The sequence below is a fragment of the Ursus maritimus genome, unplaced genomic scaffold, assembly GCF_017311325.1.
Source record: "Ursus maritimus isolate PB19 unplaced genomic scaffold, ASM1731132v1 scaffold_25, whole genome shotgun sequence".
NCBI classification, from domain to species: Eukaryota; Metazoa; Chordata; class Mammalia; order Carnivora; family Ursidae; genus Ursus; species Ursus maritimus.
In genome coordinates, this window is record NW_024425008.1 from 43,066,847 (window position 1) to 43,093,910 (window position 27,064).

At 44.9% G+C, this 27,064-nt stretch overlaps 1 protein-coding gene and 1 long non-coding RNA gene across 2 annotated transcripts in view; both read left to right on the plus strand.

The window, feature by feature from the left end:
- Nucleotides 1-10,821: 10,821 nt before the first annotated feature.
- The window catches only part of PELI2 (pellino E3 ubiquitin protein ligase family member 2), a 179,710-nt gene continuing 163,467 nt past the window's right edge, over nt 10,822-27,064 (plus strand). Inside the window, exon 1 of the mRNA XM_040641869.1 lies at nt 10,822-11,094. Coding sequence (XP_040497803.1) covers nt 11,018-11,094 — 77 coding nt within the window. The 5' untranslated portion in view covers nt 10,822-11,017. The remainder of the gene's footprint in view (nt 11,095-27,064) is intronic.
- LOC121105234 lies at nt 17,173-21,890 on the plus strand. Its single transcript, XR_005837706.1, has 3 exons — nt 17,173-17,439; nt 18,837-19,048; nt 20,242-21,890. It is a non-coding gene; the product is annotated as an uncharacterized LOC121105234 (long non-coding RNA).

Genomic DNA, 27,064 nt, shown 5'->3' on the forward strand with positions numbered 1-27,064 from the left:
TGTCCCTCGTTTTGGGATGAGGAGTTTACCTCCCAAATGTAAGCTCCTGGGACTCCTAGTTCCCTGCTGTCTTACATGTGGCTTGATCATTTTCTGTGTCTCTCATGGGGCCTCAGAATAAAAGGTCCTAAGTAAGTATTTATCAAATTGACCTGTTATCACAGGACGGCACAAAACAAGTACAGGAAGCTTTTAACACATTTATTGATTCATTTTTCTTTAATATTTCCACATCTTCCCTTCCACAAAATTCTTCCTGTAGTTTTATTCAAAAAATGACAACACTGTACAATACGTTGCAGCCCACAGGTTACTGTCACAGGCATCATCCCATTTGATTTTCTCGAAAACCTTGAGAGATATATAAGCAGGAAATGATCATTCTTCTTTCACAGAAGGAATAACTAAGCAGGAATAAAGGGATTGGTGATCTGGCACTGAGGTCTCTGTCCTGTAAACTAGTCCTTTGTCCACACTTTTAGGATGCCTTTCTTCTGCCTCAGTGCAACCTCTTCCCTCGTGTCCCTGTCTGGGGTGGTTGACAGCCGGGAGGCTCTCTTCCAGTTCCCTTCATTGTTTGTAGTCACTCTAGCCTTGGGCTAAGAATAGCAAAAGAAATTCTTTTCTTCAAAAATCATTTATAATGTAGCTTCTAAAATGTGTACCTTGACTTTGCAGTTTACAGTCTCACGATACCCATGTAGTTAACATCGTTAGTTGATTTTGTTGTCTCCTGTGTCAACAGCCATACCCAACGCTCCAGTGATTTACAGTATCAAAGAGAAGCAGAGCAAATGTTCACATCGTTATCCTGATACCCCGCATGATCTGGCTTCTACCTACGTCCCCCGCTTTACTTCGTAACCCGTTTCTGCTCAGTGCGTTCAAACAACACGGAGTTCTTTCTGCTCCTACTATAAGCCAAGCTCATTTCTACCTTAGGGCATTTGTACTTGTTGTACCTTCTAGATGGAATCTCATCGTTCCCCTCGGGTCTTCCGCAGATCTTGCTCAGGTGACTCTGTCTTAGCTGTCAGGTGTCTGCTCAAAGGCCTCCTTAAAGAGGACTTTCCTGGTCTCCTTGTTAAGTGAAAGGAGGTAGGTATAGAATAGTGTGCTTAGTGTGCTTCCATTTCTCTGTGTTTTCCTAAATATCATTTACACACATGTGTACAAGGAATAGCGCTGGAAAGATACATAAGAAATTGATAACGGTGGTTTCCACTAGGGAGAAGAATGGCAGGATGAAAACGGGATTAAAACATTTTTCACTCTTTTGTATTATTTAGACTGTTTACTACTTGTATATATTACTTATTACAGTAAAGCCTCTTTAAAAGAATGAGGAAAAAAAGAACCCATTGTCTAAACCTAGCAAATTGGAAATATAACAGGAATAAATATTTAACATTTCACTTAGATTCAGTAATTCAGTTGTACCGGTCCTGGTGAGATGCATCCTGCTTAAAAGCAGTTCACCTGACGAAAAGCTAAAATTTTATTGACCACAAGTTCAATATGACGCAACCACGTGGCTGTTTAAAAAGCGATAAACTCCACCCAAAAACAGCAGAATGCACGTTTTTCTCAAGTACAAATGGAACATTCTCCAGGATAGAGCACATGTTAGATAACAAAACAAATCTTAACAAATTTAAGGAGAATAAAATCATATCTTTTCTGACTACAGTGGAATGAAACTAGGAATCAAGAGCAAAGAAAATTAAGAAATTCACAAGTATTTAGAAATGAAACACGTATTCTTGAACAATCAATGGGGTAAAAAAGAAATCGAAAGGGAAATGGCAAAATATCTTGAGACAAATGAAAATCAAAGTACCACATATCAATACTTATGGGATGTGGCAAAATAGTGCTGAGAGGGAACTTTATAATGATAAATGCCTACACTAAAAAAGACATAGGATCTTACATAAACAATGTGATTGTACACCTCCAGGAACTAGAAAACAAAGAACAATCCAAGCCCAAAGTTAGTCAGAGGAAGGCAATAAAGATTAGAGCAGAAATAAACAGAAAACACAACAAAACTGGGAGTTGGTTTTTTGAAAATATCAATGACATTGACAAGTTTTTAGCTAGACTAGCTAAGAAAAAAAAACTCTAATAAAAATCAGAAATAAAAGAGGGGACATTATTACCACTTCTTCAGAAATAAAAAGGATCATGAGAGTACTAAGAATAATTCTACACCAACAAACAAGATAACCTGAAAGAAATGGACAAATTTCTAGAAACATGTAACTTGCCAAGATTGAATTGTGAAGAAATAGAAAATTTGAACAGACCAAAAGGAGTAAGGAGATTGAATTTATAATCTAAAATCTTCAACAAAGAAGATTCTAGGAAGATGGCTTCACTGGTGAATTCCACTAAACATTTAAAGAATTAATACCAATTCTTCTCAAACTCTTCCAAAAAATTGAACCAGAGGAAACATCATTATCCTGGGATTCCAAACTCATTTTATGAGGCCAGTATTACCCTGATACCAAAGCTAGAAAAAGACACAAGAAAGCTATAGGCCAATATCCCTGATGAATATAGATGAAGAAATCCCCAACAAAATACTAGCAAACTGAACTCAACAGCACGCTGAAAGGCTCATACACCATGACCAAATGAGATCTGTTCCTGGTATACAAGAATGGTTCAACACCATATAAGCAGAACAAAGGATAAAAATCTCATGACGCTCTCAATAGATGCAGAAAAAGCATTTGATAAAATCTAGCACCCTTTCTTCATTAAAAAAAAAAACTAAAAATAAAAAAACAGGAATAAAAGGAAATTATGTCAACATAAGAAAGACCATGTATGAAAAGCCTACTGCTAACATCATACTCAATGGTGGAAAATGAAAAGTTTTTCCTCTAAGATCAGGAACAAGACAAGGATGCCCACTCTTACCACTTCTATTCAATATAGTAGTGCAAGTTCTAACCAGAGTAATTAGGCAAGAAAAAGAAATAAAAGGTCCAAGTTGGAAAAGAAGTAAAATTATCTCTGCTCACAGGTGACATGACCCTCTATGTAGACACACATAAAAATTCTACCAAAAAAGCTGTTAGAAGAAATAAAAGAATTCAGTAAAGTTACAGGATACAAAATTTCTATGCACCAACAATCAACTATCTGAAAAGGGCACAGAAAACAATGCCATTTACAATAGCATCAAAAGGAATAAAATACTTAGGAATAAACATAACCAAGGGAACAAGAGTTTTACACTGAAAACTAGAAAACATTAATGAAAGAAATGAGAGAAGACACAAATGGATGGACAGACATCCCCTGTTCATGGATTAGAAGACTTACTATTGATAAATTGTCCACATTACACAAAACAATCCACAGATTTAATGCAATCGATCAAAATCCCAATGGCATTTTTTATAGAAGAGAAAAAAACAATTTTAAAATTCTTTTGGAACCACAAAGAACCCCAAATAGCCAAAACAATCTTAAAAAGAACAAGCTGCAGATCTCACCCTTCCTGATTTCAAAACATATTACAAAGCAACAGTAACCAAAACAGTATGGTGCTGGCATAAAGACAGACGTATAGACCAATGGAACAGAGTCCAGAAACAAACCTACACAAATATGGCCAACTGATCTTTGACACGGTGTTAAGAATACACGAGGGGAAAGGATAGCCTCTTCAATCAGTGGTGCTGGGAAAACCGGGTATCCACATGAAAAAGAATGAAATTGGACCTTATCTTGCACCACACAAAAAAATCAACTCAAAATGGCTCAAAGACTTGAGCATAAGACCTGAAACTGTAAAATTCCTAGAAGAAAACAAAGGGGAAATGTTTTACGATATTGGTCTTGGCAATGATTTCTTGGATTTGACACCAAAAAGCACCAGCAGCAAAAGCAAAACTAGACAGATGGGACTACATCAAACTAAAAAGCTGTTGCACAGCAGAGGAAACAATCAACAGTGTGGAAAAGCAGCCTATAGAATGGGAGGGATACGTACAAACCATGTGTCTGTAAGGAGCTAATATCTGGAAAACAAAACACTCCTATAACCCAATAGCGACAAAAGAAATGACCCAATTTAAAATGGGCAAAGGAACTGGATAGCCTTTCTCCAAAGAAGATAAACAATACAACCCATATAAGAAAAGATGTTCAACATCACTAATTATTAGGGAAATGCACATCAAAACAACGCGAGATCTCACACCAGTTAGGATGTTCTTTAGCAACCACTCCCCCCCCCCCCCCCCCCGCCCCCAGCCCAGAAAACAGCAAATGTCAAGGAGGATACAGAGCAATGGAAACCTTTGTGCCCTGCTAGTGGGAATAGAAAGTGGTGCTGCCACTATGGAAAATAAAGTTTTCCCAAAAAACTAAAAATAGAACTACCATATGATCTAGCAGTCCGACTTCCGGGTATTGACTCAAAATAATTGAAATCAGGATCTCAAAGAGAGTTGCACTTCCCTCCTCATTGCAGCATTATTCACAATAGCCAAGTAGTGAAGACAAACTGAATGTCCACTGAGAGATGAATCTATTAAGAAAAATGTAGCACTGGGGCGCCTGGGTGGCTCAGTCTGCCTTGGGCTCAGGTCATGATCCAGGGTCCTGGGATGGAGCCCCGCATTGGGCAGTCTGTTTCTCCCTCTGCCCCTTCCCTCCACTCATTCTCTCTCTCTCTCTTTCTCTCGCTCTCAAATAATTTTTTAAAAATATAGCATAGATACACAATGAATATTATTCAGCCATAAAAAGAAGGAAATCCTGTTACGTGCTATGTTGTAGGTAAACCTGGAGGACAGCTCGCTCAAAAATAAGCCAGTCGCAGAAGGAGAAATAATGCACGATTCCACTTCTGTGAGGTATCTGAAATCGCCAGACTCGCGGAAGTAGAAAGTGCGATGGTCATCACCAGGGATCCTGAGGAGGGAGAAATGAGAGTTGCTCTTCAAGGAGTATGAGGTTTCAGTCCTGCAAGATGCAGAAGTTCAGCAGCTGGGTAAGCTGTGTTCAGAGTTAACAATACTCTACAGTACTCTAAATTTGTCCAGGGCAAGCTCTCCTGTTATGCGTTTTTTACCACAATAAAATAAAGTGAATGCACCTCACAATAGCAATCAAAGAAATGCAAATAAAAAATTATCACCTGTCACATTAGCAAGGGTTTAAAATGCTGGTGAGAGTTCCCTGAGGCAGGCTTTCTCATTTACTGCGAGTTGCAGTGTAAATTGGCGGGCATAACTGTTTTGAAAAACACTTTGGAAATATTCATCAAAGGGTCTTAAAAGTGTTTATACCCTTTGATGTAAGAATTTTACTTGTAGGAATCTCTTCTCTTGCAGTAATAACAGATGTAAATATGTTTATTAGTCATAAGACCAAAAATTAGAAATCTTCCCAAATGTTCCGTGAGAAAGGAATGGTTAAAGATGTTGACATATGTGCTGAAACAACAAAAATGTTTAAGAAGTTTATTGACAAGAGAAAACTACTCACAATATAATATTAATATGTTATTAATATAATTATATATTATGTAATATTATATAGTATACAATATCATCAATATTATATATTATTAATATAGTAAGGAGGATAAACTATATTTCTATAGTTTATATGTTTTCTATATATATCAAAAAATTTAAAAAGTGATGGAAATTGACCAAAAAAATGTTATATAGGGGTATTTCTGGGTAATGAGACTATGGATGACTTAAAATAAGATTTTAAAATATATGTAATATACAATATTATAATTTAATTTATTATATAAATACTTTATATTAAATATATATTTTATATGCACTGTAATATATATTCATCTATATAATTTTAAAATGAAATGTGACCTAAGTTTCATGAGAAAGAAAAGACCAGTTTGTCCAAACATAGATATTTTTATATCATCTAACTCTTTAAGTCTTTGCAAACATAAACACGTAATATAGAATGTAGAAAGACCCAAAATTAGATTCTTCATTCTAGAAATACTGGAAGGTGTTTGATTGGCTTTATTCAAGGTATGGTTAAGACAAGCAAACTTTTTCACTGCATGTTTTCATTCTAACTTAAAATAGGTAGATATAATAGGGAGAGAAATCAAGAGAAAGCCTTACATTATTTATTTGTGTAGTAAACATATGGCCTTTGGTAGCCCAAGAAATAACATCAGCTCCCTCTGGGATGCTGTGGGTGGGTCACCCTCTCCGGGAGAGTGGTTTAGTAGAGATGTGAATGGCATGGGAAGCAGGGAGGCAGGGACGGGTGTGCCCTGGCAGCCAGGTCAGTCAAACCCACTGTGGGTCGGCAGATGGCACAGCCGGATTGTCCCACCAGCCCGAAGCTGCTGACTAAAACAAAACTACATTCGAGAAGAGATAAATTCACGCTACAATCAGAGCCCTAATATTAGCTAGGGATGGTAGAGGTAATATTCTAATTGGCTTAATTTGTGAGCAGAAAACTCAAAAAGGATGGGCAGAGAAAGGTGCAAGCTGCCTTCCAAAGGGACATAAGTCATTGACTCTCTGAAGAAGTTAAATTTATGCCCACCACTCTGCTCTCCTCCCCGCCCTGCCACTTGATGCCACTTAAAAGTGTTCTTTTACTTATAATCCTCTGTTTCCTTGAAATCAGAGAATGCAAATTTGGCGACCTTAGGCCCAATGTAGAAAATAGATTCAGTGGGCCCATGCTGTGTTTAAAAAAAGACAAACTCGAATGAGTTGTTTGACAGTTCAAAATTGTGAGATTTGGCATATAATTCAGGATTTGGCTCTTAAAAAAGGTAAAGTCAGCAATAGTGAGCTGTTATCCTCACATGGCAAACATTCATTTGCTGGAGACGAGTGACTACTGCTCATGTTAGATGGCATCAGCTCACCAATTTGCCACAGTCCTCACTCAGCCCATGTGTCATTTGGATTTCCATTCCTGGTCCCTGTATACATTCCCGAGGCTTTCGGGTCTCAGAGTGATTTACAAAACTGGGCTGCCAGCCCTGAGCTGCCTACAGTAAAAGTCTCCGCTGAGACAAACAACAAACAAACAAACAACCCCCCAAAAACCCCACCTCATTCAAAGCAACGCTTCCTAAATAATTCTAAGAAAGACAGACCTGATTCAGAACCATAAACATGCTCAAAGACATACTGGGAGAACAGAAAGAGAGCACTGGGCCTCTGAAAGTCAGGGGCGCCGTGGGTAGACCGCTAGAATGGAGAACCTGCAAAGACTGGGACATCCTGTGGGAAACTCTCAGCCTAGGGTTTGGAATACTTAGTAGGAGGTTAATAAATATTTGTTTCTGTCTTCCTAAGAGCAGATGCAGAGCACAGCGAGGAGGAAACGGAGCCAGAATAGTGTAATGCAATGCACAAAAGCCCAGCATGCCAAGAGAGCAGGAGGGAGGAGGTAATTGTAGCCTAGAGAGCAGTAGCAGCAACAGAACAAGCCTGGAGAAGTTAGAATGACAGAGCCAAGTACTATAATAACAGGGGACTGCGTAGCCACGGCATGATTCTGATAGATCTTTGCTAGTCACACATCTATATGGTAAGTTGAGCATAGAGTACACAGATGAAGGTAGCGTTAATCAAACAGAAAATTCAGATGGAAATTCACATCAAAACACTAGTGATGAGAAAACATTCAACCCCTTAGCTAAGGCTTGTGGGTTAAAACTACAACAGAATATATATTAAAAAATACAGAGAACATATAAAATGCGGAGTAGCTATATTCAGTTGAAGTATAGAATTTCTATACTTAGCTGAAACAAGTTAGTGGTTAAATTTTTTTTTTTTTTGTCTTTGGCTAACCAACGGTGTGGCTATAGTTAGTTTGAAATAATTTTATTTTTATTTTTTAAAATGTTTTTTTATTATATTATGTTAGTCACCATACAGTACATCCCCGGTTTCCGATGTAAGGCTCGATGCTTCATTAGTTGCGTGTAACACCCAGTGCACCATGCAATACGTGCCCTCCTTACTACCCATCACCGGTCTATCCCATTCCCCCACCCCCCTCCCCTCTGAGGCCCTCAGTTTGTTTCTGAGTCCATGGTCTCTCATGTTTCATTCCCCCTTCTGATTACCAACAATTGTTGTTTCTTGCCTTGTCTATTTTTGCCATTCTAACTGGCGTAAGGTGGTATCTCAGTGTGGTTTTGATTTGAATTTCCTTGATGGCTAATGATTTTGAACATTTTTTCATGTGTCTGTTAGCCATTTGTATGTCTTCATTGGAAAAGTGTCTGTTCATATCTTCTGCCCATTTTTTGATTTGTTTATTTGTTTCTCGTGTATTGAGTTTGAGAAGTTCTTTGTAGATCTTGGATACCAGTCCTTTATCTGTAGTGTCATTTGCAAATATCTTCTCCCATTCCGTGGGCTGCCTCTTAGTTTTTCTGACTGTTTCCTTGGCTGTGCAGAAACTTTTAATCTTGATGAAGTCCCATAAATTCATTTTATCTTTTGTTTCTCTTGCCTTTGGGGATGTGTCATGAAAAAGGTTGCTTTGGCCGATGTCGTAGAGGTTGCTGCCTATGTTCTCCTCTAGAATTTTGATGGATTCCTGTCTCACATCGAGGTCTTTCATCCATTTGGAGTTTATTTTTGTGTATGGTGTGAGAGAGTGGTCAAGTTTCATTCTTTTGCATGTAGCTGTCCAATTTTCCCAGCACCATTTATTGAAGAGACTGTCTTTTTTCCACCAGATGTTTTTTCCTGCTTTATCAAAGATTAGTTGCCCAAAGAGCCGAGGGTCCATTTCTGGGTTCTCTATTCTGTTCCATTGGTCTATGTGTCTGTTTTTGTGCCAGTACCATGCTGTCTTTGTGATCACAGCTTTGTAGTACAGCTCGAAATCCGGCATTGTGATGCCCCCAGCTTTGTTTTTCCTTTTCAACAGTTCCTTGGCAATTCGGGGCCTTTTCTGGTTCCATACAAATTTAAGGACTATTTGTTCCAGTTCTTTGAAAAATGTCCTTGTTATTTTGATCGGGATAGCATTGAAAGTGTAGATTGCTCTGGGTAGCATGGACATTTTAACTATGTTAATTCTTCTGATCCATGAGCATGGAATATTTTTCCATCTTTTTGTGTCTTCCTCAATGTCTTTCAAGAGTGATTTATAGTTTCTAGAATATAGATCCTTTACATCTCTGGTTAAGTTAATTCCAAGGTAACGTATGGTTTTTGGTGCTATTGTAAATGGGATGGATTCCCTAATTTCTCTTTCCTCGGTCTCATTATTCATGTATAGAAATGCAACTGATTTCTGAGCATTGATTTTGTATCCCGCCACATTACTGAATTGCTCTATAACTTCTAATAGTTTGGGAGTGGATTCTTTTGGGTTTTCCGTATAGAGTATCATGTCATCTGCGAAGAGAGACATTTTGAAATAATTTATTTCTAAAGCTTCAATTTAAAAAAAATCAGTTAATAACCAAAGTAAAATTTTCTGGAGCATATCATGTCACTATAGTAATAAGCTGTAGGTAAAGGGTGTTTAACGGCAGGATGGAAGGTTACAGATGTAATTATTTTTTTCTAGCCCTTTCCTTAGGGTCATGGCTAATCAGTCATTGTTTATAGATAGGGTAGCTTTTGCAGTATTTATTTCTCTAAATATTTAACAGTCTTGGGAGGCAGTGACTGGCAATAATATGGAGTTTCTAGCATGCTACGAGTGCTTCATAAACGGTAAAACAATAAAATCCTGCATGATGAAAAACAGCAGTCAGTAAATCTATTATACTCTAAACTGTTTTAAAGCCATAGTAGTAACTATTTAGAAATGCAGTATAAGCAAACACAGTGCGTTGACTAAATTATGGTAATAAAGGAACATTTATATTCACTAAAAAGTTCACCCAGGTAATTTCCTCTTAAATTTCTTAGGGGAGTGAGAGAAGGTATGGGAAAAGTAGATGGAGTATGGATTAAAACAACAACTTTTTTTTTTAAAACCTTGTGGACCCCTGCTGACCACAAATCGGGTAGCTGTATCCTATACACTGGCGGGGTGCTCCAAATGCCTTCAAAACGCAAAACTCCCTCTAATTCAGCACCAGTTAGCAAAACCCTGCAAATTTCTAAATGTCTTCAAGCTTTGAAAGACTTGGTTTTTGGAAGAGGAGGTAGCCAGGTGCGTGAGCGCAGCTCCTCCAGATGTATGCCGCCACGGTGACACCAGGAAAGCAAATGCTCTCTAACCCCGAGAGGAAGTTCTCTTTTTACATCTAACGGAACCGGGGACTACTAGGCTAGGCTTGGGAACTTTGACTATTGCGTTTCCGGGATCCAGTGCAGCCTTCAGCTGCTAGAGAACTGGGCTGCAAGGACTGAGAACCCCGTGCTTGAAGTTTGGGGAAGGAAGAGAGAGAGGAAAAAAAAATAGAACTGCTCCTTTAAGAACTTCCTTTCCCTTTTACTCTATGTTTACATAACACGGGGGCCGTTCCTCCGCTGGGCCCGAGGGGGGCGGGGAGGGGGCGCGGGCGGCCCCACGCGCCAGAGGGAGGGGGCGCCGGGAGGGCGGGGTGCTGCGGGGCTTTGGGCGGAGGGCCGGGCGTCTCCCACCTGCCCGCGCGCCGGCGGGGCGGCTCCGTGGTCCTGCCCCCGCCCCTCCCCCGCTCCCTGCCCCCGCCCCTCCCGCGCTCGCTTTCTCCCTCCCTCCTTCCCTCGGCGGGGCTCCGGCGGCGGCGGCGGCGGCGCTCGGCGCGGGCAGGTCCCCCTGCTGCCCGGTCCCATTTGTTGCCGAGTCCGGCTCGGAGAGGCAGCGGCGCGCGGAGCTCCCGGGAGCCCAGCGGGGCAGCCGCACAGCCACGACGGAGCAGCCGCGGGACTGGCCGCCCCGCGCCCCCTTCGCCGCCGTGCCCTTCCCCGGCGCGCTCACCCCCTTCTCAGGATGGGATTGTAGCGGCGGCGCGGACTCGGCGGGGATCGCGGCGGCGGAGGAGGCGGCGGCGGCGGCCGATCGGGGCTCCATGTTTTCCCCCGGCCAGGAGGAGCACTGCGCCCCCAATAAGGAGCCGGTGAAATACGGGGAGCTGGTGGTACTGGGGTGAGTCCCGAGATCTCCGACCCGGGGAGCTTGGCGGCGGGCGGCGAGTGCTCCGGGCTGGGTGGCCGCCGGGCGCCCGCATCCCCGAGTGGGGGCAGTCGGGTGGCTCGGGCGCTCTCTGGGGAACCCTGGGGCGCTTAGGGCGGCGGGGGCGGTTCGGGGGTCGCGGCAGCAAGCGCCTGGGGAGCGGTGCCCCCCCTCCCCGCCCAGCGCGCGCGGGGTGTCGCAAAGACCGCCGAGATGCGCTTTCCCAGCGGAGGACGGCGGCCGAGGAAGTAGCGGAGTGGGGCCGGCCCCGGGGAGGCAGGGACTGTGGCTACTCCGCGCCCCGCGGGGCGCTGCGCTCGGGGACTGAATTCTCGTCCATACCGGGGGTTGGGGGGGGACCCTTGCTCGACTTCCCTGCGCGCCCTGGGTCAGGGAGGGCGAGTAGGGGCCGGGGCCGAGACACCACCGTCGTAGGCAACTCGGGGTGTCGGGGGAGACCCCCCCCAGTGGGCGAAGCTGAAAGGCCGTTGGGGCCCGGTCCCCGGGCACCCTCTGCCCCGTGGACTGTGATCCGGGTCCCGGAACTCGGAGCGCGGTGCTGCGGGCTCGGCCGCCGCGGGCAGCGGGATCTGCGCGGTGGGCGTCCGCGGGCAGCGCTTTGCATATTGTTATGGTGACCGCCGCGGGTAGCCGCAGCCCGGGGGCAGTGAACTGTCTGTGACCCGGGCGGGCAGGCCGGCCCTCGGCTCTCCCCGGAGGGAGTGTCCTGGAGGGGGCAGGGACACGGCTGCGCCCGTCCGGGCTCCGGGGCGCGGGGACGCATCCCCACCGTCCCGGGCAGCGGCCTCGCTGCTGTCCTCCTGGCGGCGGGGAGCTCGCCCTCCTCGGCTCCCTCTCCGCTTGTGAAAACCACATTTTGAAGATAGTAATTATCTACAATCGTTAAACGGCAGCAATTAGAGACTTCATCTACTTCCTGAGTTTCCTTGTGACATTTCTATTGTTTACCCTTAATAAGCCTGGAGAGAGGCTTCGCAGGATTAAAGCAGGATAAAGTGGGCAGTGAAAGGGGAGCAGAATGGGGCGGAGGGAAATGCAGGAAACTCGGGAGAGGGAGCAACTTGGATTTAGTATTTGGAGAAGAAAGGATTATTTCCTCCTTTGGATGTGTCACTCCTGGGAACCCGCGCTTTTGTCCTTCTCTGTTGAAAGACCTGTATTCAGACTGTCATCAGTGCTGATAGGTAGGCTTAACCCCCAGATGAGAAGCCATGGGTATGGAGAAACTCAGGGAACTCTGAAAAACGTGTTTTGATAACTGAATGCCTTGAAATGAGTGCCGACTTAAAAATAATTTCGAAGAGAAGAATTTTTAAGGGAGGCTTCCAGACACAGACGACCTGGAAGTTGTCTAGTTCTCCTCACGTTGTTGCTACGGTATTAAGTGGAGCATTATTGGAAATCTCCTTACCTTTTTTGAAGTTTGCAGATAAGCGGTTTTTCCCACCTGCATCTTCATTGCGCTGAAAAGACCAATGTCAGGGTTCAGTGGAAGGAGAGCGGAATGACAGGAAAAGCCCGAGGTTAGCTTGTCTTATGTAACTCAGCCCAGCCTAATTTTGTGGAGTTTGGTTTTGTTTGTGTGTCTGGCTTCAAAGTATGTTTAACATACTCTGTGAACCTGACAGGGAAGATTAACTTAACGCCAGAACTTTATTTCATTATTTCCTTTTGAGGAAATCATTGTTGAGATGTTTCAGAAAAGCAGTGTCCGAGTGGGCCTGGAGAGGTTTTGTGTTTATAGCTGCAAGAGCAGGGCGTTCCAGAGCCGTGGGAAGGACTGAGATCCAGGATTGTCCTGGTATCACAGGCTTCCTCTAAATAGGCAGCGTAAATGCGTTGACCATCCCATGTGCTTTGTCCTCGACTGATGGTGTTCCGGGAGACACTAAGTAGGACAGAGTTGGCACTTTACTACCTGGGCCCAGACACAGAGCAGTTATTGGGGCACCTAGTATGTGCCCGCACTGCTTAGCTCTTCAGGATGCAGCAGTGAGCAAGGAGCTTTCAATTTAGTGCCGAGTGGCCAGCATCAGCAGAAGGAAACACGTAAACAAATGAATAATACATGGCCATCTCAGGTGCTGCCAGGCTCTCCACGGAAGGTGGTTCACTTAGGGAATGTCTGCGCTCGGTAGGCATCGCTTTCTTTAGCTAGGAGGTCGGGGCAGGTCTCTCTGAGGAAGTGAAGTGTGAGTTGACATCAGACTGCTGAGAAGATACTCGTCAGGTTATTGACTACTTGAGAATTGTGGTCTTTTTTTTTTTTTTTTTTTGAGGGTAGATTTCTGACTCTCTAGAAATATCGAACACTTTAAAGAATGCTGGGGAAATAGTAATAGGCAGACTTGAAAGAGACCCTTACTAATTTGTATCCAACTCTCAGGACTTGAGACAGTGCCCTCCCCCTTAAAACAATAACAGTCAAATAATTAATATCAACTTTGCATATCTGATCATGTGGGGCATAAATATTGGTAGAGAATTTCTAGTAGGTTTTATTGATAAAGTTAATCTTGACATCTAAAAATGACCAATATTGATACAAGCTTTTGCTTTTTTTTTTAACTGTGTATAACTACTTTTCTGTTCTCTTCTAAGTATCTTCTTTTTTCTCTCTTCTAAATTTCATAGTACAATGTTAGTGAGAGATCCTGGAGAGCAGACTAAGGAACTATATGCACATATGTGGATATATATAGACACACACATATATATGTATGTACGTGTGAAGAGCTATATATGTAGTAGGTCTGTATCCACGTGCAGATATGTGTCTTTTCACGTATTACACGATATTAAGGGAATTGCCAGGTAGTTAGGATGTTAGTAGGGTCATCACCTTCTCAGTGGATTAGTGGAATTTCATTATTTCTGGGTTCCAACCAGTGAATGTATCATGCCACAGTCCTTCGTCGTGCCCACTACATAAATCAAGGTCGAGAAGATGACTGGTCTAACTGTCAGGTCTTTCTTGTTATTCATTTTAAAGCTGGCTGACGTGTTAAAGTTGGGGAAACATGTCTGGATTTGAGAGGCAGTTCAGTGTAGTGGGGAGAGCATAAAGGAGCAGTCCGGAGACCCAGAGTGAATCTCTGCTTTCTTGCCAACTGGCTTTGTGACTTTGGCTTAGTCTCTTACCCTGTCCTTGCTTCTTCAGCAGTAAGGAAATATGATTCGGTTAGGTCATCTTTAAGGGCCCTTCCCGGTCTATACCCTGTAATACTGTTCCTTGGTTCAAATGTAGAAAATGCAGTTAACTTCCTGTGTGTTGGTTTTGAATACTCTTAAGGTGATGGTGTTAGGATTCCAGTGGGAACTGTCTTTAAATAGCAGAAAAGACTAAGGCTGTGATTACTTTTTTGGAAGTAGATATGTGCAAAGCAGGCTTTTTAAAAAACATTGTAATGGCACACATATATTTGACTCATTGGTGTTGGTTTATATGTGAAGACATTCAAATTTGGTAAAACTTTCTGTTCCAAACTTAAGAAAGGCAATACGGTTTTGCAGTTAAGCTCAATAGGCTGGAAAAGCCAGCATGAGGAAGAGATAATCGGGATAGGATTTTAGGACTGGAAGGGGCCTAAGAGTCCTGGTGTACCTTTAGCCCGTTTATGTTACTGATGAAGAAGAAACTGAGGCTCCGGGCAGGAAGGAGATTTGTTCAAGTTCACAGCTGAGCTGGATCGCTGCACTGCCGGGTCACTGTTTTCCCACTTCAGGGCAGATTCCAGCAGTGCCGTCAGTTCCTCAAAGCTTCAGTTTTTTTTTTTTTCTTATAAGTTGCACGAGGGGAGCTGAATCCCTTTCTGGATTCAATTTGAAGCCTGCAGCTCTTGTGCTGACTAATGGCCCATCATGGTTTTTTGGAAAAATATTGCTTACTCTTAGTTCCCCTCCCCTCGCAGTGGAATGGATAATACATTTTGCAAGGTTTTATTTTTAATTTGATGCTTTGCCAAATGTATTTGTATTGGCTCTCCCAGCCAAGGGTTTTGGGGGTCTTCAGATGGAATTCAGGAAATCCTTGAACTTGGATTGGGGAGGAAAATGCATCTCTATTTTCACTATAGTCAGACTGCACTTTAGCATTTCACTTGATTAGGAGTATAGGCAACAGATAGAGCTGCTGCTGGGTTTGCTACTTTGGCGTTAATACAGAACGGCGTGTATTATTGTGTCATAACTTAAAACTGTCTTGAGAACTAAGTATAATTATTTTTACTCGTAATCCTTTGTATTTTATTTTATGCATTTAAACCATTTCTCTGGGAAGGGCTCAGTAGGCTTTACCAGACTGCCAAAGGGATCCTTGGCGCAAAAATGGGCTAAAAACCTCTACAAAAGGGGCGCCTGGGTAGCTCAGTCGTTAAGCGTCTGCGTTCGGCTCAGGGCGTGATGCCGGGGTCCTGGTTTCGAGCCCCGCATCGGTCTCCTCCGATATGAGCCTGCTTCTCCCTCTCCCACTCCCCCTACTTGTGTTCCCTCTCTTGCTGGCTGTCTCTCTCTGTCTGTCAAAAAAATAAATAAAATCTTAAAAAAAAAAAAAAGAAAACCTCTACAAAAGAACGCTGATGAATATAACTGAAAATGAAGTAGTTTAGTGGAAACTGATCAAGGTCTTCAAAAAGCTAAAAGGTCGGTGGTGGGGGGGCTACCCTTTTCCTTTGGATGGTGCAGCATTCTATCAGATAAGACAAGGAAGACTGTTACTTGAAGAGTTCATGGTCTTTATTTTTTAAAACAAGCGGCTCCCAGTTTCTATATGCTGTTTTTGTTTTAACCTTGGCACTTTGCCTTGACTACCCCTCCCCTTGGTAGTAATAAGAAACCTTAAAATATACCCTAATACTTTTCCTTTTCTCATCCTCCTCTCTAATTTGGACCCAAAGACTTCAAACACTGGTATCCTTTATAGACTAAAAGGTCTTTGAACTTTTTTTTTCATATAGAAAACAAAATCTTTACTGTCACTCAGCGTGTGGGGTGAACCGAAGAGCTCAGATCTGTTTGTGTGGATGGAGCCTCTAATTCTGTGGGCTATTAATGGTTACGATGTTCCTAGGTTTGGGGTGCTCTATTTTCCTTTACTAACTTTAGCCTTGTTTGGAGTATGTGGCTGTCTGTGTGGTTTCTCGTCTGACTTTCTCAGATTTACTTGTTTCTCTCTTTAACACATCAAGACCGACACCTTCATTAGGGCTTTTCATTTTTTGGTTGTATTTCCTCATGTGATCCGTATTTGGGGATGCTTTATATAAACAAAAATAAAACCATATTGATGCAGGTCCCAGCAAATTTACCAAACACAGTTTGTCCAAGAGTTAAAACGTACACACAAAACCCCAAAAACATCCCGGTTGCTGTATTTGAGGAAGACCAGTATTGTCACACTGGGGCAATGATTTTGTATCTGCTGTGCAGGGATCAGCAGCATAGCGTCCTGGAAGGAAGTTAGGTGGGGCTGTGGGTTGACTTTTGAATGGAGACAACAGCAACCTGGTGGACCTCGTTGGTACGGGAGAAACATAACTGAAAAGGAAATGTGAACGTTGTTTGATTTAAGTGAAGATTTCTCCCGGGGTTTGCAGAGCCTATTTTATAAAAGGAAAGTGAGGGTAAGAATGATTCAGTTATTAGTTCTTCCCGAGCTTATTGTCATCTTCAGCTTCTGGAAAATAAAATGATAAGAGCAGAAAGTGCTTCATATTTTTTTAGCTTTGTCTAAATCAGCTATTCTCAACCACTGTCTCAAACCATCTCATACGTAATGATCGGTTTTGAGTTACGTGTCCAGTCATATATGACAAGACATAAAGTGTCGCTCTTTCAAATGATTCTGAGATGTCCCTTTAATAATGTCATTCCCCCCCCCCACTTGCATTCTGATATGTTTTCTCAAGTGGGAGAGAAAGGGGTGGAGTTAGAGCAGGCAAGCCAGCAATGTATTCATTCAACAAATATTTATTGGGTGTCTACTCGTCCAGGCACAGGGAAGTTAGACAGGGCAATCACGTTCCCTGCCCTCGCGAACTGCTATCTGATTCTTGTCACAGCTCCTTAGTGAACAGCCGTTACCAATGTGTAGTGCGTTTATTTATTCTGCAAATATCCGGGCATCTACTAGTGTGGGACGCTGTGCTTGGCACGGAGGGAAGAAGCAGTGAAGAACAAGCCTGGGACGGTTCCTGCCACTTTGGAGCCTGCAGTCCAGTCGGAGAGATAGAAAGCAATCTACAGAGCGTAGGGTCCCCTAACACCGTGCCTGGATGAGGAGAGGATGGCCAGGAGGAGGTAAGGGGGAACGAGTGCTCTAGACAGAGGCCACACAGCCTTCTGAGACCCAGAGGTGGGTGTGCGCGCTCCTCCGAGGAAGAGAGAAAAGCCGTGCGTGGCCAGGGAGAGTGGTTGAGTTAAATACGGGAGAGCTGAGGACAGGAGCAGGTCATAAAGCACTTATAAATCACTGGAAAGATTTTGGACTTTATGCTAAGGGCATGGGACACCATAGCAGGGTTTTCAGCTCCAAAAGGGGAGTGGAGAAAGCATTTCTACGAAGGGGAATGCAGTCTGAGTAGAAGGAAAAGGGGGCGGAGGGAAAAGCAGAGGCCAGAGCCCCCCATGAGACAGGCAAGGAGGGAATAGAGCGTGAGCCAGCGGGCAGCTATTTAGTTCCAGATTCTAGTTCCCGTCCCTCGTGAGACCTAGTTGTGTCCCCTGTGCGGAGCTCTGCGTGTTTGGCCATTCATGCAGTGTCAAAAGTACCGACGGGGGACCAGCACTGCTCCAGCATTGCCTGTACCGAAGCCAGGGAGACAGACAACACCCTGCCGGGGGCGGGGGGGCTTACCTTCAGTGGGAGCGGTGGACTGTGTACACCAGCCGGCAAACAGCTGAAACAGGTGTAGGCTAAAGGGCAAGAGAGTGACTGAGTGGGTAGGGGTAGGGGACTAGCAGCGTAGAGAGCTAGGGATAAGGCAGGGGGAGGCCCTTTGAGGCTGAATAATCAGGAAAGGCTTTTCTGACAAAATAATCCCATGTCCTCTGAGAGCGCCCACCTTTTTCAATTTTTATTTCCTTTTTTTTTGTTTTGTTTTGTTTAAACCACCCTGAGTGGGTTCCGCTCTTACAGCCAAAGCATTCCAAGTATTATACTAGTTAAGGAGGCAGAGTATATAAGCAAATAACCAAAGGGAAAATAGAAGTGTAAACAGGTATAAGGACATATATTTACCATCCCTAGACACAAACGTGGTTCAGTGCCCTGTGCTCTCGCCATGTGCCCAGAGTGGCGATTGCATTCCACTAGAGTTCATTGACATCTGGTTTCCCCTTGCAGCTGGCCTCTGGAGGGCAGGGACCCTGACTTGCACCTGCCTCGGAGTGCCGGGCACCCCTTTTCAGGTGCACAGCAGATACTCGCCAGGAACATGGAAGGAATGGATTTGTGTGGCGCACTCCGGTGTCCCGCTCAGCACAGAGGAGCCCTGGGGCTCAGTGAATGATTTTGGGTTTGGAAGCAGCACTCCCATTCTGGAGTGCAGCTGCGGTTTTGTAAACAGTCCTCCCAACCTTAAGGGCCCAAGTTCAAGGCTCCCTGCACTACTAAACACGACATCAGATATTCCAGTTTCCACTTTCGTTTGTTTTTCTTGTCATCAGTCACCTAACAGTCGTTTTGTCACCTGCAGAAAGTTCTGCCTTGAAGGGAAGCAGGCCATCTGTTGTGATCCCACCGGCTGCTCTGAGCTGCATTGCAGTGTGCCGCGGTGGCGTTGGAAGGCTGTGGTCACTCGTACCTGTTCACGACGGCTGGAAAGACTATGGAACACACGCCTCTCGGACGACAACCTAATAAATATGCTTCGGGGCATTTTCAGCGTCAGGTTGAAGACTGTGGCAAGTCAGTCTCGACTGAGGTTTTATTTCCAGCCGTCCACATAATGCATCTCACTCTCAGACATTTAACTCTGTTTGTTCCCTGCTTTTGTGCTCACGCAGGCTTTCTCTTTAGGATAAGAATCATTATTTCAAGCTTTGTACTTCCATTCTAATTGGTACTGGCTTAGCAGAATCCAACCAGAGCAGGCAGCGGTTGTGTGTTTGGCTTCTAGGCTGTTGGTATGAAACTGCTGTTTACGATTACCAGGGCCTCTGAGGAACCGCAGAGGCCCCTCCTCCTTTCCCATCCATACCTGGAATTCTTGGGCTTCGTGCTACATGGTTATAGAACGCTCTTTTGACAGTCAGAACTTGTGATGGGTGAACAATGAGAATTTCTGGAGCACCTGATGGATCAAGTGATTACCTTGAGGAAAGGCCCTTTCTGCACAGGGACCATAGACATAAAGAGGGTGGTTCACACCAGATCCCAGAAAACGACACAGACCAGATCCGGGCGGGAGCACATTAGGTTACACTGTGGTTTGGGTGCTTTTATTACGTGCTCGTAGATAGCATTCAGAATGAAATCTGTACTTTTGCTCGGCCTCTCTGTATAAGGTGTACGGGAAAGTTTTAGTACAGATAACCGTACTATTTGTCAGCACTTTATGCTTCTCAATATAGTTTTTTGCATGCCTGAGCTATTTCTATTTAATGAGCATTCATTGGTTTCACGCTTGAAACCGTCCAGTGGGAGGGTTGAACCTAACGGCATGTCGTTGAGGCGGACGTGACCCGACTTTCCCAGATGGTCTTGTAGTTGCTTGGCAGTCAAGTAAGAGAACTCAGGGTTTTGACTTAATCCCGTGTTCTTCCCCTGTTGTCTTCAAATACGGCCCATAGTAGTTCCCGTGTGTGTGTGTGTGTGTGTGTGTGTGTGCGCGCGCGCGCGTGCGTGCGTGCGTGTGTGTGTGTGTGCACTTGCGCGCTGGACCTCCCATCGGGAGGTGAATCCCCGCCCCTCGAATCTGGGCGGGTTTTGTGATTTGCTGTGACCAGTGCATGTGAGGGAAGTGACACTTTGTGGCTTTTGGATGTTGCCTTAAGGGCTGTTGAGCTTCTGTCTTGTCCTCTGTATGAGTTTGCTAGAGCTGCCGTAACAGATTACCACAGATCTGGCATCTTAAACAACACACGTTTATTTTCTCGCAGTTCAGAAAGCTGGACGTCCAAGATGAAGGTGTTGGCAGGCTGGGCTTCTCCGAGTCCTTTCTGCTTGGCTTACAGACGGCCGTCTCTCCCTGTGTCCTCAGACGGCCTTTGTCTCTGCGTGCCCACCCCTGATGGCCCTTCCTGTTCTGATAAGGACACCAGGCATACTGGATTAGAGCCCGCCCATATGACCTGATTTCACCTTAATTACCTCTTTAAAGACCCTGTCTCCAAATACAGTCACATTCTGAGGGGGGCTGGGGGTTAGGACTTCAGCGTACAACTTCAGTCTCTAATACCCACTGCCTTAGAAGGCAGCCTCCGGATGAAGACGTGTGACTGCCCTGCTGGAGGGAGTGGCCCTGGCAGTTGAGAGACCCCTGAAGGAGAAGAGGCCCGGCCAGCCTTCAGCCATTCCAGATGCCCGGTTGAGGCAGCGGACCTGGGAGTGAAGTTGTTTTCGATCCTTCAGCCCATCAGGCCGCACAGTCCACGCCACACGGAGCAGAGATGAGCTGTTCCCAGCCAGCTTTGCCCAGATGAAGGAGCCGTGGTGGTTGCGTTCAGGCGCTCCACGTTGAGGGGGTTTGTTACGTGGCGGCTGACGGCTCAGACCCCACAGTATCCCCTGCAGGTGCTTCTGCCGTCAGACCCGACGGACTGATCTGAAATAATTCACTGAGCTTCTGTTGAGTTGTTTTTTGTTTCTTCAGGTTATTGATTATTTTAATAAGCACAATTTCAGCCTTTTAGATGAGTTATTCCAGACATTAAGTACCGTATGGTCTGAAAATCTTAGCTAACAAACGCATTTGTGGAATAACTTTATCACGGGCAAGTCGTCTCTGAGTCTGTCTGCATTCGTTAATCTCCATAATCGATATTATCTCCTGAAATTCGTTGAGAGCACGGCAGGTGAAGAATGGCCCAGCTTTGCTGGGAACCGTGCTTCTGGTACGCTCGAACATAAGTAGCTTTAACCCAGGGAGCTAATGCATGGCACGGATTTTCAGGCTTTTAAAGGCCACCTGACATGAAATAATAGAACCAGCAGAGATTTGAGTAGGGGAGGTAACGTGCACTAGCATCCTGCAGGTACAGGGCAACAGATGGGCCAGAAGAAGGTTTTCACACTGCAGTTGGGTGGCGAAATGACAGGATGAGAAGCTCATTTCTATCAGTCGTCTCTGTCTGTGGCTGTCAGCGGTAAGAAGGGAGCACCGTTCCTGAAGTACTTTACATGTCTCGTTCCCACCGCGGAGACCGATGATGTGCCGGGTAAGAGGCGAGCAGAGGCGCGAGATTGCTCTGGGGTGGCACGGTCAGGGCCGGGCCCAGGTCATCCGCTCTGCAGAAGGGGACGAAGTGTGACAGCAGTCGCGCCGCCAGCCACCTGCACAGTGCTCTCGCCACCATACATGTAGAATCCACCAGTGACCACCTCCAAATGGAGCACGTTGCTGGAAAAAGGGAGGAAAAATTCCTATAGTAAAGTGAATGTAACTTCTTGAATTTCCTTAAATTCTGTTTAGGGAATTTTAATGTTTGCCATTTTTAATCAGAGGGACTGAAACATGTAAAATTATGAGTTTTGCAATCAAATTTTATAAACTGAATGTCAAAGGAATTTAAATAAACTTCTAAATGATCTCTTTTGTAGAAACTACTATAATTTGGGAGCTTTTACTACTTAATGCTACACTAAGACATTTGGGGTACCAAATACAGAGATAGATGTGTTTCACTGCATATATCTTCTGTATGAATATAGTTGATTAAAAATGGGAGCCGCTGTTCCTCCTAGAAATCAAGCACTTACAGACACACTAACCATGAACCACTCGGGAGGGGTGCGTTGATGCTGCTGTTGTTGCTGTTCTGATGCCGCTGCTGATTTCACATTTAGGAAGCCACATAAGGAAAAGGCCTCCAGGGGCAGACAACCTAAGGTCAGGACGAATAACTTAGCAACAAACCACGCACGGTGCAGAGTTTTGCAGAGGAGGGCAGGGTGGAGGCCGCTGTTATTTCAGGTGTACTGGGGGCCAGATTCCGTTAGGTGTTTTGCTTGATCAGTCCCAGGAACTGGATTTTACTATTTGGGAAGTGAGGCTCCAGGTCAGGTCACTCGCCTCGTCGGTAGCTGGGCCTGATTTGAAGGTAGGTCTGTACGTAGCGCTCCGAAGCTTGTTTCTTTCTGCCAGGGTGAAGGTCAGAGGCGTGTGTATTCCTGAAAGGTTGGGAGTGAGATCCTGGAGGAGGTGGCCTCTGAACGGAGTTGTGAAGGGTGACCTGGGGTTTTATAGGGCAGGAGTGGTAAAGGCACGGGGTGTTTGGCTGGAGGCTGAAGTGGTTGGGGAAGGAGAGAAAGTGGAGAACTGTCAGCTAGTCGGCAGCTACTCGTGCTAGGGATGCAGCGGCTAATAACCGAGTGGTCCCTGACTTCATGAAGCCGAGAGCCTATCACAAAAGAGGGACTTTAGACAAATGGAGCCTGGAAGGGCGCAGACAAGAAGTACAGGGTTCCATGGGGGTGTCGTGCAGGGGAGAAACCTTGGTTTTGTTAGGAGGGAAGGATTCCATTTAGGCTGAGATGAGGAAGGTGAGTAGGAATTAGCCGAGGGTCACAGGGGAGAGTGGTGTGTGTAAGACACATTTAGAAGCTGAAGGGCTGAGAGACATCCTGTGCGTTTGGAAATTAGGGGGTTGGAGGGCCATGTGATAAGACAAGACCATGACCAGAAGGGTGCTGTGGGCCCTGTAAAGATTCAGGCCTCTGGGACTGGGGAGCCCTGGCCTTCGGGGAGGTATTCCGTGTGGAGGTGGCAGACACACTCTCAGGCTTCTGAGGAGTTGCCTGAACTCATTCTCAGGATCGGCTCTCCGGCTGGATCTGCGTTTTCTCTTGTAGATCATTTTCCCCTCTTTGTCTCCAGGGGACGGCGGCTCACGCTGGGTCTAGCCATGAGAGATGGCGGTGGTGGGATAAAGTGATCATTCATTCACTTCCCAGTGTGTTTGGGAAACTTGTGCAGAACCCGGGAATGTTTTGGTCCCCGGTCAGAACCACAGTTTATAATCATCCCGAAAGAGGGAGCATCAGGATCTGAGCTTTCCGCTTTCTTTCCTGCACAGATGAGGAAATTCCAGCTAGGCTCTCGCTGCTTTTAGCAGTGGGTTCTTTGGTGCACAGAGGTGCACAGAGGGTCCGGGCGTCAGTCGAGATGGTGATGTCTCGGTGTCCTGTGTTAAGTGCTTGTTCTTAGCCAGCTTCTGTGCAAAGTGCTGCTCGTGCATTTAAGTTCTGACCAGAACACTTGGGTACCATCACTCATCATTTTATAGATGTGGGACTGGAGCCATGCATGCCGGTGAGAAGCGTGTCCGCGATCACCGGGCTGTCACGTGACAGAGCTCTGATTCAAACCCAGGCCTTTCGGACTCTAACACCTTTGTTCATAAATCCTGTCGTCTGTGTGTGTGTGTGTGTGTGTGTGTGCGCGCAGCTTTGCACCTTTTTCATTTATTTCTTACCCAGACCCTTTCCGTACTGCATATTCTCATTAAACACAGTGACACAAAACCTCACTCGTTTAATGAGGTCACTAGTAAGGTTACATGGGTTTTTTTTAATGTTTACAACTTATATAAACCTTTTTTTGGGGAAATTACCTACATATGTGCTTTGCCCACTTATATATTATGTTCCTATTGTATTTTCAAAAAAATTGAAGTATGTGATCTCTAGGGAATAAAAACATGACTCCTATTTGCCTTCTTATTTACCTGAATATCTTACAGTTACATTCAAGAGAGACCTGCTTTTATAATCCAAAATACTTTGAAGCCGCTGCATTGAGTTATTCCTCCTTCCTTGAGAAAAGCGCTTTCATCCCCTTACTTGTGGCACGCACTCCCGAAGGCTTTCTTTTTTCTTTTGCTGTTGTTGCTGGTCACAGAGGCTAGCACTGACGTTTTGTTTATAGCTCGGAAAGGGGCTTCCAGCCCTTGTCCTCTCAGGTGAAGGTCTGTCTTTGCTTAGAAACCGGTGTTGCTGCACGTTGATGTTTCCTTCCCTGTCTGCCGATCTTCCTGTTAGTATCCACGAAGGGAAAAGACCCGCCCAGCCTCCCTCCATCTCCCCACGAACACCACTTAATGCCGCCGGTTCCTGCAGGGGCACTCGTTCAGCTCCTCTGAGAAGCATCGGCCAGCAGCAGTCAGGAAAAGTGCCTTTTATTTGCTATTCTAAGTGTTAACTTAGACCAGATGCCAGCTTTAAGGCTTTGATGAAATTGTTGGCTTAGACCCTTCTGGAAGCTGGCGTAGCTTTATGCTGTACTGTTCCAACCTTCCTGTGAGGCCAGTTAAGCCTTCTCGGTCACAGATGTGGGAAGGCACAGATGACCCAGAATTTCTGAAAACAGTGTTCTTAACTAACAGGCGTCCTAAGATATCAAGTGGTAAAATACAAAAGGACAAATATAGCATCTTGATGAGCAATATTAGATAGTATATGGGGGGGAGAGCAGACACTTGGAAGCGCTGCAGGAAAGTAATTCAATCAGGAGGTTGTGATAATGTAATAAGCCGCACCAGGGTGAACCTCGCGGCGTCCGCTCGTTAGAACGCCCTTCAGTCGAGTTCATTGTCTTCCGGTGGTGGTCTGCCCGTGTTCTCCTGTTTGAAATATTAAAAAATAACACAACTCACTTTTTCCCCAGATGGGAGAGAAAAGACACAAACCTTCATCACCCTAATCATTTGTGTGCCCCCTTCCCCCTGCCTCCCCCACCCAAAGCTCGTGTTTGGGGTGATTAGTTGGAATTCCTGTCCCTGATAACGAAGCATGCAGACTTCGCGTTGTATAAAAAATAAAACTGCTCCTCGATCGTGCCAAGTCCAGTTTAGCAGTGGTGACAAGCCTGCAGGCTTCCTTAGCTCTGAGGGACACCCCCCTGCCCCCCGGCAGAGAAGAACCTGGTTCTACCCTTAGCCGTGCTTCAGGGGCAGCTGTGGAGAGTTGCTCCTCATTTGGGGGAGGGGGAGGAAGGCCAAGCGGGTAAGGGGAGCTTCCCCCTAGCTCTGTCTCCTGGCTGCTTGTACAGTTTACTGACCGCAGGAGGCAGCAAGAACTTGGGGTCCCTTGCATGGTGTGGGAGGCTTGCAGAGGGGCCCAGGCCCCTGCCATATGCTCGATTTCAGCAGGACTCGGAGGATGGGATGTCACCTCCATTCAAGAAGTGTGGAAGCAGTCAGGGCAGGAGATCCTGCACAGCCAGGGAAGGATTTTGAGGCTCGGGAATTGGAATCCAGATCTCAGATTCTCAAAAGCTTGTGTGTTTTCTGCTTCCAAAGCCTGTCACTCACATTCTCATGGTTGGTAATAACTTGATTTATTTACTTATTTTGGGGGGAATAACTTTTGATAACCACCTGAAGGGTTCCATTAAGGGTGTAACTCTTCTTGTTCGCATTAGGTTCTGAAGTTGTGATGATAATGGAAATCCTGGCAAGTTCTGGCTGGAGCAGCTGGGAAGGGGTGGACAATGGTGTAGGGGACCGCCCTGCAGGGAGCTGGCCCCTCCTCGCTGCTTGACAGCTTTGCTTGCTTATCCTTCCCTTTCTGCTCCTCTCCTTCAGGCCCGGGGAAAGGGTCAGAGGATGCCTGCCCTTGTTTTTCCTGTTACCTCCGTTCAGATCAAATTCAGACAATGGAGCTCTACTCCCTCCGGAGAAGGGCTCTGCGTGACCCCTTACGTTCAATGGAAGTGAATCTTTCTCTGATCTAATTGGTTTTTTTTAAATCCACTTGAAACTCACCGTGTTAGTTAACATGAATCCCATACTCTTTGATTTTGCCTGGGTAATTATTTCACCCCAATTTCTCCTAGGGTTAAGCCAGTTTTAAGTAATGTGTCATAGATTCTCATAACTTCGATGTTAGCATCTAATCTTTAATTACTAATCACTTCGCTTTCCTCCACTGATAAATTTGTAAATGCAGATTTTTTTAAAGCAGACCACTTTTAGTCAGGTAACACGGAATTAACCTTACAAGCCATGTGCTAAAAATATGATATACAAAGAGTATTAATGAAAATTTTGGAGGAAGGAAGAAAAGCATCCATATGCTAATATTTTGTACAGTCACCATCTAGTCATTGTCCACGTACAAAATATTTTATGGACCTCATTTTATACACGGTGTATGCGCTGCTTTATAAAGGATTAGCTCGCTTTCATTTTAAGGGAATTTGATGAATGCTAGGAAAATTTTAAAGTAAGCCACATCTTTTTTTTTTTTCCTTCATCAGACCAGTTATTTGGGAATAGGTTATCTAACACAAATTCTGTGGGTTTTTCTTTCTTTTTTTCCTGGGGGGGATGGTTGTTGCAGAATGAGGAATTGTCATGTGATTTCTAAGGCCTCTGTTCTAAGGAAATTTTTGGTATGAGAAGAAGAAATGCAGTGTTGTTCACTGAGATCTTTAAAAGATCTCTCAACGACTGGTATGCTAAGGGCATGGCTTCTGCAAGTAAGTTTCTTAGGAGCTTAGAGAAAAGGACACTTTGAAGGACGCTAAATCTGTATGTGTTGCCTAGTCAAGCCCAAGGTTACTTACTTCCTTGCCCTTGAGGCCTACCTTCTGGCTTTTTCCCCTGAACTTTGTTCCTCCTTTCTTTTTCACCCGTGCTTCTGCACGGCTGCTAAATCCAGCATTTACCTCAGGTGTTGCCTCCACCGTGATTCCCTCCCTGACTCCGCCTCTTTCCTCCAGCTGGGAGCAGTTATTTCTAGGGCGCTCTCAGTGCCTTCTTA